The sequence below is a fragment of the Peromyscus leucopus genome, chromosome 6 (assembly GCF_004664715.2).
Source record: "Peromyscus leucopus breed LL Stock chromosome 6, UCI_PerLeu_2.1, whole genome shotgun sequence".
NCBI lineage: Eukaryota > Metazoa > Chordata > Mammalia > Rodentia > Cricetidae > Peromyscus > Peromyscus leucopus.
The window spans coordinates 109,824,273-109,837,621 of record NC_051068.1 but is presented as its reverse complement, the minus strand read 5'-3'; the positions used below and the strand labels follow the sequence as shown (position 1 = coordinate 109,837,621).

Sequence of the window (13,349 nt, the reverse complement as noted above, 5' to 3'; positions counted from 1 at the left end):
GGAGTTCATTGGAACAATCTGTAACAAGGCAAATGCTCCCTGCTGGGTGGCTGCAATCACTGCCTCACACCTTTAGAATCTTTTAACCTAGTGGTTAAGAGCACTGGCTGCTCTTCCAGAGGTCCTGAGTTCAATTCCCAGCAACCACATGGTGGCTCACAACCATCTGTAATGAGATCTGGCACCCTCTTCTGGCCTTCAGACATACATGCAGACAGAACACTGTACACCTAATAAATAAATAAATCTTAAAAAAAAAAAAAAAAAAGCAGTCCCAAGGTGAAAGCATATGTAGTGCAGATACTTAACCTCTCCCGTTAGCTTTTCTTTCCTGGCCCCCATTTCTCTATCCTTCTCACAGAAAAATAAAGAGATACCCATCAGAACTGTATATATGCTTGCTTGAGATCTTTGATTAGATACAGCACAAATATCAAGAAGGTAAGAATCAAAATGAATCTCTGACCCTAAAGCTGAAAGGTTTCATATACTTTTCAGTGAAAGAAAATCATCATGGCGCTATAAAATGTCTTCCCATCTTCATCAAACCCTCCCTCAGACCAGTAAGACAAATTTTCATTGAGTTCTGCTAAAGAAACCATAGATGTTAAAAAGAGCTACCAGTTGCAGCTTGTTAATTCTGGAACTTTTCTCAGAACTTCAGCTAACTTGATATTTGGATCTCTTGTGTCAAGAAGTGGTCAAGGTTGATCTATTAGATTTCAACAATAGAATCTGCTCTTGATGGGAGTGGTACTCTATTCCTACTGAATTTTTAGGAAGGTGACACGTTGAAAAATAACATCCCAATTTAACATTGATGGGATGTTGATTTTTCTAGACATTGGAGTTGTAGTAATGATTCCTTAACCCATGTGTGATATTTCTAAAAATAAATAAATAAAAATACCACAGAGATAGTATCAGCCAAATAGATCAATCAAAGAAACCTAACCCTGCTACCTTCTTGGTATCACAAAGATATCAAGCATTCTTGTCACATGGTGTGAATTACAAATGAGAAAAACCAAAGAAATGACAATTTCTTTCCCTCTACTACTGGCTGATACCTCAGTCCTCTTGTCCTTTTGTGCTTTTTATAGATGTTTTTCTCATAGTCTAATTATAATTCATATTCTAAAAATCAATCCAACTAGTCAAAATTATAGTAATTCAATGCCAGTGCCACACCATAGTCATGATGTAATGTTTAGTGTGCTGAGTACAGCCATTATTTATTAAAAAGTAACACATGAAAACATGAATAGCATACCTGTCTGTACAGAGGAACATGGTATGATTTCTACTTAACATAATAACACACTTGCAAAATCTCCCTGCATTAACATAGTGGGAAACAATAAATACTAACACTAGCTAATATATGAACACAAAGAAGATAGGCAGGTCTCCATGGATCAAGGCTGTAAACTCAGCCCTGGAAACTCTAAACTCATCTATGGCTTGTCTCCCGGGAGCCCACCTGCCTAGGCTGAGGGGTCACTGCTCACAAAAGTTCCTCCTTGAAATGTCCCTGAAAACTAGAGTCATTTGATTTTCTACATCTCAGACAGGAGCTATCTAGAACTCTTTATGTTTCTATTGGGTTATGGTATGTCAATCTTTTGCAGGGAAAGGCAACTGATGTAGATTTGTGAGGAGACCGTGAGATGGAATTGGTTCTTCGGGACTGTCTCCTTTCCATCCTTGGATCTTAGAAGCTGAAGATTAAACCTGTGAGCAACAAAAACAACAAAAACTCAGCTTGAAGGAAGTAAAGAACTCAGAGGTAGTGAGGAAGACTTGGCAAGAAGTATTAGTGACTACCTTAAACTTTTGTCATACACAGTGGTCACACGAATGTCACACACACTTCAATATGAACATTCTGAGTAGACAATGATTACCTTCCCCACGCTGGCCCTCATTCCATAATCCCCATCATTGCTGTTATTTCCCTGATTCATGCAAGCACACAGTCTGGAAGTGTGGGTGGTATCAACAGTACTGTTTCTACTTTTTCCCTGCCCACATCCAATCAATTGGCACATCTTGAATTTCTTTTAAACAGTGTGAGGTACTGAACCCTGAGTCTTGCACAAGCTAGACAAGTACTCCACAGCAAAATCCCCAGGCCCATGGCTACTGTGTCCTGGGAGTGGTATTCAGAGTCCATGCTGAGTCTTAAGGTGTAGAAGGAAGTGTAGATGGGGACATCCTTGATGTCTCTCCAGAGCACTCCAGATGGTTGAGCACACGTGAGAGTGGAAGGATGATGAGATCTACTGGTGAAGGAACAAGAAAGTGGATGCAAATGAGGAATCAACATATTAAGTGAAATAAGTCAGAATCAGAAAGACAAACTGTGCACCTGTTACTATTATTTTTTTTGTGTGTGTACCTTAGATTTTATGGAGATAACATAAAAAGCAAAACTGAGGCTGTCTTGGGGAAGGAAGGAAGAGAAAAGAAAGAGGAGAAAGGGATGGGCATAGGGGATGAATAAGGTCAAAGTACAGGACCTACTTGAATAAAAATGTCTATGAAATTCATATACCAATAAAGATTCTGGCCTTAGCAGGAGTTCTGTGTGACAACAATTATATCCTGTAGTCATGCCACCTTTCCTACTCTTGATATGAGAATAATCTCAATGAACAATAACAGAATACATTTAGTACCTGCCAAGGAGTAATAACTGTAAAGAAAATGTGTATGTTGGCATATCACACAGTTCCGGTTCTTTGATTATAGTGGCATTCAAAAGTAAACACCAGTTTTGTTTTGTTTTCGGTTTTTCAAGACAGGGTCTTTCTATGTAGCCTTGGCTTTCCTGGAACTCACTCTGTAGACCAAGTTGGCTTTGAACTCACAGAGATCCACATGACTCTGCCTCCTGAGTGCTAGGATTAAAGGTGTATGGCACCACCACCTGGCTAAGCACACAATTTTTAAATGGCTTACAAAAAATCAAATAGCTATTTTTAGTATGAGGCCAACTATTTTGAGGATAAAACCATCTTTGTTCTCACAGCTTGTATTACAGTGAACTATAGAGGAAAAGTTGAAGATAAAGTAAGTATTAAGGCCCTTATGGTGGTTGTCCTGGTTCAACTGGAACCAAGTAACTAAGAGATAAGCCAGTAGGGATACCTGTGAGGATTTTCTCTTATTTGAAATGGAAAGAGTCACTCCAAATCAGGGTCCCTCCTTCTGGTGGCAGGAAGGAATGAGTGAAAGGAAGGCTAAGAAAGACAGACATGCTTTTTGCCTGCTTGCCAGACTCATACCGCCACTGCCCCTGATGCTTCCCTTCACTGATATCAGAGCCCTGCTTCTTCAGGTATCAAATGTTGACTGAAGATCAGTAGCTCCCCAGGAACCCTCCAGGTCTTTGGTGTCAGAGTAGGACTGCAGAGGCCTTCATTCTCATGGACTGAGCCCCTACTGGGTTCTCAGTCTCTCCCAAATGAAGGCAGCCATTGTTGAACTAGCTAGCCCACAATGTGTATGCTAATTGAACAAATTCCCTTTTAGTATATATTTGTTTTATAGATGCTGTGCCTCTAGAGCACCCGACTAGTCCATCTTCTAATATGACACCAACTCTGCAGTGTGAGGGTAGTATCATCTGGAGCCCTATCAACCTTCCTATTATTATTAACATAGCAGGTGTTAGGACAGATTTGAATGCATGAGCCAGTGTCTTTCTGTAATTGCTTTTTTTTTTTTAAATTTCTTATATAAGATTTTATTCTCCCAGTAGATAATGTTTTGCAGAAGACAAAGACTGCAGCTCAAAAGTCTTTGGAATTCCTGTCTGCCCTGCTAATTCACATTAAATATAGTTACCTGCAAAACAAGAGATGATCACTAGATGAAACAGAAAGCCTTAAATACATCTAGAATGCTCATTTGAGGTGAAAAATTTGATTGTGAGTGATTGCCTGCGCCTTGTTTGTTGTTGCATACAGATCCAGAAGCTTCCCTTCCTTCCTCAGTTCCGATGAACTCACTCCAATTCATTCTGAATCTCTGCATTGATATCTGACTTTCAGTTGACAGCCTAGAAATTACTCACTGGTTATTAAGTTCTTAGTACAGTGACAGAAATATGTATGTCGAAGAAAAAGTAACACAAATAGATGGTACAATTGACAGATGTCAAACTTGTTTCTTCCTACGCCTTTCTGATCTTTATTCTTCAGAATACGGTTATGCAATCCTCAAATTATTCAGAAGAGCAACAAGAGTTGTGTAGCTTTGCAAATCAAAGAACAAGAAATCATAGCCCAGGAACATATATTTTGCATGTGCATGATATGTACATGTTATGTGTGATGTGGCTGTATCTATTTCGGCATGTTGGCACATGTGTACACAGGTACATGTGGAGGCCAAGGTTGATGGTGTCTGCTTTGATCACCCTAGTGTATTGAGGGAGGGTTTCTCACTTGAACTCAACTTACCCATTTGGCTACTAGGGCTAGTTAGTTTGTTTGCTTTTGGGGCTGCCCATTTCCACTTCTGAGCACTAAGATTACAAGGGGGTTGCCACATTCATCCCACATTTCTTGGGTCCTGGGAATCCACAGTGAAGCCCGGACACACGTGCAGGAAACGCTTTCCACATGGAGCCACCTCCCCAGACTAGACTTTTAAAACATTTCTTTCATTTCTTAATATTATCATATAATTATATCACTGCCCCCTTCCTTTTCCTCCCTCCCAAACCTTCCATATACACCCCTCCTTTCTCTATTTCAAATCCATGGCTTCTTTTTTTCATTAATTGTTGTTAAATGCATATATGCATGAGTATATATGTATCACTGAATATCAATTGACTCAGTCTATATAATGTTATTTACATGCATGCCCTCAGGGCTGACTGTTTGGTATTGGATAACTAGTTGATGTGCTCTTCCCTGGAGAAGATTTTCTCTGGCTCTCAGCATTCCTTAGTTGCCTATAGTTCATTGTGTAGGATTGAGGCCTACTGCTAAAGGGGAGTTGGATAACGCCCCCCCCCATGTCTCTCTCTGCCTTCCTCACCTGCGTAAGAAATGACACCATTCACTCTTCCTGCCTATGAGTGATGCTTCCTTGTGAGTACAGCCCTCCTGCACCCGGGTTAGGCAAGGTTGCATAGTGTAACAACAACCCTAAGGACACAGGGACAATGCTAACAGATCTCTATCTGTCTGTCTGTCTGCCTGTCTGTCTAACTTCCTGTCTGCCTGTCTGCCTGTCCGTCTGTCTTTCTGTATGTTTGTCTGTCCATCCATCCATCATCCATCCACCCACCCACCACCCACCCACCCATCACCCACCCCCATTCATCCATCCATCCAACATCCATCCATCCACCCCCCACCCCCCCCCATCATCCATCCATCCATCCATCCATCCATCCATCCATCCATCCATCCATCCACCCATTCCATCCATCCATCCATCCATCCATTCATCCATCTATCTAACATCTAACTTCTCTCTCTCTCTCTGGATTTGAGGCAATGCCTCATGCAGAAGAGTCTGGCCTCAAACTTCCTATGTGTCATGTGTCTGAGCATGACTTTGAACTTCAGATCTTCCTGTCTGTACTCCCCAGTGCTGTGATACCCTGTCTTATTTTCTATGGTGATGGAGATGGGGTCTGGGACCTTGTGCCTGGTGAGCAAGCACTTTACTGAGTGCAATGCAGCCCCAGCATGGACAGTACTTTCTTTTATTAAACTTACTTGGACCAGACAATTTATTCTTCTCTTTCTTGTCTTCATCCAAGTTGGAAAATTGGCTTCTGCATTTTGAGTCCTTTGTAAATATGAAAATATCTCTTTACTAAGTACTGAGTTGAAGGGAAACTACAGCTGTCTTGCAAGGAAACTTTCTTTTCATTAATTAAGGCTAATTCACATGCCACCACACCCAGCTTCTCTTACTGGGCTCTGGAAGTGACCATTCCAAAAAGAAGGATAAAGCCCTAAATTCCTCTTACACCAGCATATCCCTAACAGCAGGTTAGAGGCAGATGAGTTTGTGATGCTGGTGTCTGCATCTGGATGGACATCTCTGATGCTGTCCTCTGTTCCTGGTGAAGAAACCTTGGACATCACCATGTACTCACCAAACAAGTGAGTGTCTGTTAGACTGACATATTAATAGCTGGACAGTGGGCACAGCTGTGCACTGAACAGTGATACTCCTCACCTCAGACACATTACTCAGAGTGATGACCAGCTTGGCCAGGCCAGTACCGAATATGTAAGTGTTTATTGGTTCATTTGCTTTTTAGTGTTTATTCTGAAGGATAAATTTCGATATATTCTATAAAATACCAAACATTAATTACAACAGCATTTAATTGATGCTTCTTATAAGAACCAAATCAACACCAGAAAGTCTCCTAACCTTCTTCTAGGAAAACCAAAGGCAACCTCATGTGGAGTAATTCCAGAGCAGCCTTGACAGAAAATAAAAAAGGTCCCTGCATTGTACCAGCTTCTGGTCCAGACCAGGAACATGCTGATCAAAAGGTAGTTCATGCTTTTGAGAACCTCTATTGTTTTTGGATTAACAATTATTGCCATGTGAGATTTATCACTTCTGTCTGGTCTCCTTGACCACATAAAAGCCATGTTCCTCAGCTGGTCATATAGCAAAAACAAGTCATCATATTTAGTAGGGAATTAAGAAATCTTAACTGAGACTGCGTTTTGGGTCACTCTGCTTGAACAGTTTTGTGTACATATCCATGGTTCCTAGATCTAGAGAGAAAGTGCCTCGGGATGTGGTCCCTATGGTGGGAAGATGACTGCGTCTTCTATGGAGCTGGGCCACCAGTTCTGAGCCAGCCTATGGCAGAAAGCCACATCTTTAACCCTGCACAGCTTCTGTGTGGTATCCCTCCCTGCAATAAGCTACAGGTCTGTCAGCATTGTTCCTGTGTCCTTAGGGTTGTCATTACACTATGGAACCTTGCCTAACCCAGGTGCAGGAGGGCTGTACTCACAAGGAAGCAGCACCCATAGGCAGGAAGAGTGAATGGTGTCATTCCTTAGGCAATGGGGGAGGGCCACCGGAAGAATGTTCTGTAATCAAGACAGCCGTCATTTTTCTGGTCCCTTTTCTTATAGTTTGCTTTTAGACAAATAGCCAATGATGTTTTCATTGACACCAACCATTAAATGTTCAGAATTTAAAGGTCTATGAAATAATCTGAGGGATAGCAGGCTAAGGAAGCAGATATTAATGAGTATATCTGTGAATGGAATTAGGAAACTTACATATTTATTGCCCAGGTGTAGGGAGGATCCATCATGCTGTCAGTTCTTGGTTTTCCCCTGTGCAGAGTGCTCGCCTGAGAACAGAGGGTAGGTTTGATCTATATGCTCAGAGAGATGAAAGATGAAAATAAAGTTTCCTGGATTTTCTTTTTTTTCAAGAAAAGTTCAATTTTTCTGCGAGATTGCCATTAAAGCCACAGTTCGCCTCTTGGTATTGCCTGGAAATTATTTACTAAGATTTATGAGCTTTCTTTGGCCATCATGTATTTTCACCCTAAAGGATCCTTGCTAACTAACTCCCTGGAGGTCAGAGTGTGGATTAGGAGACATCACAGGGGAGATGCCAGGGGGTTCATTATAGACTCTCCTGTTATGTGAGGTGGCTTTTCCTAGGCAAACCCACACTATATATTTAAAGTGACGTTTTATCAAGAAGGCATTCTGGGGTTCTTTTGTTTAAATAATTCAGTGGGAACTTTGGGGAAATAATTTATAAGCCCACAGGAATGTGTTAGTGACATTCAGGGAAGCATATAGGTAGCATGGCTCAAAATTTCAGTAACATTCTGCTATTGAGTTTAAAGGTAAAAGGATGAACCTGGATGATGGGAAGAGGAGAGTCCCCAAGCAGTTTTTCCATGGTACTGAATTCATGGCAAGGGTGCTTCATAGCACCAGCATCTTTCAGGGAGTATCAAGTATCAGCACCTATCACTATCTATATCAGCAATATGGATAAGATTCTCCGTCTGTTCAGATACATGTCCTCATTTTATCTAGCTTTTGTCTGTCAGTGGTTAACACATCTGTCTTCTGGTGACAATGTGTATGTCACCAGTCACTTTCACAGGTATGGTGGTAATAAATAGTATCAAATAGCTGACAGACTCAGAACCCTTTCTAATTGTGATTCTTAGGGCTGTGCTGGAGGAGTTGCTGAGCACAGTGTGACTTCCCTTGCAGCCCCTACCACACTATGACCTACCTTCTGCTTGCACCTGCTTAGTTTGCCAAAGGCACATCACTTACCTGGAGCCCCTGACTTTGAAGTAGAAGAATAAGAAATAAACAAAATGCAGAAATCACATAAAGGACGTTGTATGAGAATTCATTACAATTCTTAATATTTGACCTTAAGTTCTGTCCAGTCATAAATAGACAATGTAAGAAAAACTCAGCCATGTCATGATTTGGGTAACAGTTATTATAATAATGATACCTGCGTGTAATGATTTGAATTGGGAAATGTCCCCCACAGGCTCATGTATTTGAAAACTTGGTCTCCACTTGGTGGCACTGCTTCAGGAGTTTAGGGAGGTCAAGGTGGGAACCTTGCTGGGGGAGTATGGCCCTGGGGGTGAGCTTTGAGGGTATAGCCTTGCTATACTTCCTGTTCTCTGTCTTTGTTTTCTATCTGTGCATGAAAACGTGGTCAGCTTCTAGCCCCTGCTCCTGCTGCCTTTCCCACCATGGGGCTGGCTCACTTGCACTCTCTTTCTCTCTCTCTGGAACCATAAGATAAACTCTTTCTTCTTTACATTGATTTTGGTCATCATATTTTATCACAGAAACAGAAAACAACTAACACACTGTGACAAAAACAAAGAACACATCCACATACATAGGGACAAGGAGCACTTGGAAGACAAGAAGATGGCAAATGCCAATAGTGGTTGGGCCAAGTTTGTACTTAATATGTGATTTTAAATTTGTTTTTTTTTCTATTTTATATTATATATATGTGGTCAAATATTTTCTTCAAATTTCTTCTAGCATTCTATGCTAAAGTGAGGTGAAATGTATAATCTCTGAGTTGTTGTCTGAGAACCCCACTTAACCCATCATGTTGGCCATATAGCCTGCACTTAGACACAGGGGTGTTTAATTTGGCTACACTTCCTACAAAAATGTCATTCTTCTGAAAGCACAAGTTTCTTACACAGTAGTAGCACACTGTTTCTTTTATATGAAGGTGAACTCCACATTTAAACATATATGAACTATGCTTTCAATAGCAGACTGCTTGAGAAAGAACATATGTAAAGGAACTGGTGAGTATGGTAGATGAGCATGGTCACCCAACCAGAGGAAGAGGACTTTGGGAAACTGTTAACACTGGGAAAATCATAAGAAATTTAATAAGAACCCCTGAAGCATCTGTAAACAACAACAACAACAACAAAAATACCGAAAAGCAAAACAACAAAAAATAATTTAGAATGCACTGGAATTTTCCCTCAAAGTATGAGGCTTTAAAGGTTTTTTTTTTCTTTTCTTTTCCTTTCTTGGAAACATTTGTTTATTGTTTTCTATCATGACATCATTCATTTTGAGATAAAGGTCCTGAGATTCTATAGTGAGGCAATGACTGTACCCAAAACCATGTATGGCTACTGAAACCCCAATTTCATTATACTCCCACTTATGTATATTAATTAACACTGTATGACTTAGACCTTGAGATAAATAATGTAAGTTATAGCAGTCTTCAATTATAGTCTGTGAGTGGCCTGTTGTCTCTTTTATCAGATGATTTTTTTTTTCATTTAAGAATTTTGAGATGATTATATGGGTGATGGTAGAAAAACTGAGCTAAACTTGTAAAATTATATTAAACTCTATCATTTCAGGCTCTATTCTAGTTATATTTTAGGAAAGATTTTAGCATTGGTCCTGAGACAAATGTAAAATAATTTTAAAAATTAAACTTCTTACCAGTGTGGCAAGAAAGATTTTCTAAAGAAGATGTATTTGAATAAGTTTGAAGGGCAATGAGAAGACTTTTGACTGGAACATTGAAGCCACCAAGTTCCATTAACAATAGAATTTAATCAAAATTATGTAGTATAAGGACCATTTGAAGATCATTATACTTAGCTTCTTAATTCTAGGCTATTAAAATCAATTCTAAATCATCAATTTCTATCTAATTCAGGCATTTTCCAATGGTAATAAGCTGGATTGGCCTTTGGGGTAATTTTGAAAGCAGTGTGGTTCCCAAATCTTACTGGAAGGAATGTAAGTACCAGAAACTACTTCTTAATATTCCCAAGATAATATTTCTGCTTCAAACCTGGGTCCTAATAACTCCTGTAGGAAGGAAAGGGAAACATGTAAGGTTGAAGATCATCTAGCTATATGGGTCAGCTTCACTTATTGTTGCAAGTACCACCCCAAGAGAGCCAAATGTGAAGTTCAGTTTTCAAAACAGAACTTAAGAAGGTTTCAGTTTTGGGGGGATGGGGAGTTCTCTTGAGAAACCTATGATCCTAGTGCGAGGTATCATTTTCCTAGAAGTGGGTGGTAGAGATCTTTATTATAGTCAGCTCGTTGCAGGTGTCCCTTAGAGTTCCTGCACAATACCTCATCGCACAACTCCAGAGTCAAGGAGACTGTAGTGCACTTGTTTAAACTCCTAAGGAAGGGCAGGACAGCACACAGAATCATTGTGATGTTTCTTGGCCAGACGCAGGCGGACTCTGGAGAATTTCTCATGATTAGCACTGTTATCGTGCTCAGGCTTTCTCACGTGCTAACTAACACATATTTAGGTGGTTTACTCAATTTCCAACTCCTTTCTTTGATCCAGTGGAACAAGCTTGGCTACATAGTCATTGATGGTGAATAGCCAGGAAAATCCTAGGCACAGATTCACATGGCTCTATGGATGATCTGTGTTCTTTTGCCCCATTAGATGGGGTTACTCTCGAGAGAGAAAATAGAGTGGACACAGAAGTAACATATGCACCAAACAATATTAAAGAAGCAAGAATAAAAACCAGATTTCTCTTAAAAGAAAAATGGTGGACTGAGACTATTATCAAAGGGAGAGCAATCGCTTAGCATGGCTCTGGGTTCCATCTCCAGTAAGGAGGGAAAGGCAGATGAAGAGAAGAGAGAGGATGAAGGCATGTCTGTGCTTTGTTGGAGGCCCCGGCTCTTCCAGTCCAGTGCTTTTTCTACGATGCTTTACTCTGTGTGGAATACCTGCCTGACACTGAAACATTAAATTTTTGATATCTTGCTTTTGGTTTGGAACAATACTTAGAGCTTGTTGTTTTACAAAATTGTTTTTAACTACTAAAAATGTTTATTACATAGCTCTTTACTGTACACATGCACCCTGGAACCATGTGACTTGTTATTTAAATTAGAACTATATGGATTATTTTGTGAAAATTAGAAGTTGTTTTTAATTTCTCTGTTTGGTGACATCAGTGCTTTAGATAACAGTCTATTTGAATCAAGGAAAATAACCATTAATTTTTCAAAACAAGCCTACATCTTATTTGTTATTGCTCTTGACACAAACACATCTAAGACAAATCACATCTGCATTTTTCAAGAATTTTACATTTCAAATTGAGTAAAATATGGATAGGGAATCAAAAGCACAAGTGTAGATTATATTGATAAGAAAATTTATTTGATGTTTCTTGAGAAGTTTAGTTGAGATTGTGTGAAATAATGTAGTCCATTGTTTACATTTTAATTGACAAATCATGACTCCAAGTGACTACACACACACACACACACACACACACACACACACCTTACCCAAAATGAAACAGAACTTTTGAAACCCTGTTAAACTTTCTGGTCTTTTGGCTACTTCTACAGAACAGTAAAAATGTCTAGTCACCACTCATTCATTAGAACACATCTGTACATCTACCAAAAGCAGCCCCAATAATGCAAGACCCAAAATCCAATTTATGAAATTGTAAGGATCATCTCCTCTTCAGAGCAGGACTTTGCATTTATTAAGAACTACAACTGCACTATTTTTCAAGAAGTTCTGCTTTGGCTTGTATTTCACATGACTAAACGCCAGTGCTGCCACAGGATTGTCATCTAGTCACGTGTCTTCTAACCAAATGGGAACTTACCAGACTCATGAGAGATTGTTTTCACAGTGAGCAGCTTCACGCTCTCTTTATCGGACTGAGGCCTGTTTGACACAGAAACACTTAAGTTATCACCATAGTAATGGACAGTGTGTCTTCACAAGGAAACAGATCTGGCCCAGAGTGAAGAAAAGGCACAGGCAAAGCTTTTTTTTTTTTTTTTTGTAAGATTATATGGCAAACTCTATGTCCCTTCACTATAAGCACAGACACGCTGTGTAGCCTTTTCCAGTAATTTTTGAAGAAAGATGGCAGGTCCCATCACTGTTACAGTGGTGATCATCTGTTTAGTTAAACATCACCTGGATCAGGTAGATGAATGTCACCAGGTCTACATTGCCTGTGTCTCCAGTTGTGAGTTATGAGGTAGAAGACACAGACACATTTGTGAACTTTCTGATCAAAAAGTGAGGTCCAGGGACACTCATTTTATTAGATCTCAAGATTGTCGTGTCTGAACCAACTGTTTTCAAGAGAGTTTCCTATACTGTTTTCCAGATTCCAGTTCCAAAACCTAGCTTCTTTCCTTAGATATCCTGAGAGCCTCCATTTGTAAGTAAGATGGGTAGGCAATCAAGAGTCATTATTTCTGTAACAGTTACAGTTTAGTGGAAAAAGAAAGAACACCACCACTACTATAAACAAAGGGTGTACATTCAGGTTAACAAAGAAGATGCAGTGGCTTTCTTGTTTCCAGCATGAACAAACACAACGTCTCCTGGCTCACCAGCCCCTTGCTTACGATCACTGCCTGTGCTGCTACCAGCTGTTCATATTCCTCTGACAGTCAAAGCTGAGCAACTTTGCGCCCAGGCAAAGCGACCTAGAGGCAGCTTGAAGAACAGGCACTGTTTTCCTTAGCTGTGGTGAACATGCTGAACATTTCATCAGGAACATTATCTTGAAATGCCAGATGTGGTTTACATATTTTGCTTTGTTATATTCATCCTTCAGCCCTTCACTGAATCTTTCTCTCATCTTTTTTATTTTGATTTGTTTTCTGTCTTGTACCTTGTCCATACCTACCAGCAACCTTCTCTTTTAGTTGTCTTTAAATAGCTCTGAAAAAATAGCCAAATCCCATGTACAGTAGCTACATTTTATATATATAAAGAAAACAATATATAAAGTGTAAGAATAGTTCAAAATTTTT

General features: G+C 39.8%; 1 protein-coding gene across 3 annotated transcripts in view; it reads right to left on the bottom strand.

Annotated features, from left to right (window-relative positions):
* Positions 1–1,196: 1,196 nt before the first annotated feature.
* The window catches only part of Emcn (endomucin), a 108,145-nt gene continuing 95,992 nt past the window's right edge, over positions 1,197–13,349 (bottom strand). For 2 of the 3 annotated variants that reach the window (XM_037207135.1, XM_037207134.1), the window contains 3 exons: positions 12,179–12,240; positions 7,290–7,363; positions 1,197–1,734 (listed from right to left, as the gene is read on the bottom strand). In XM_037207135.1, coding sequence (XP_037063030.1) covers positions 7,329–7,363; positions 12,179–12,240 — 97 coding nt within the window. In that variant the 3' untranslated portion in view covers positions 1,197–1,734; positions 7,290–7,328. Of the gene's footprint in view, positions 1,735–7,289; positions 7,364–12,178; positions 12,241–13,349 lie in introns of those variants that run through there. The other variant, XR_005091857.1, reaches the window with a different exon arrangement.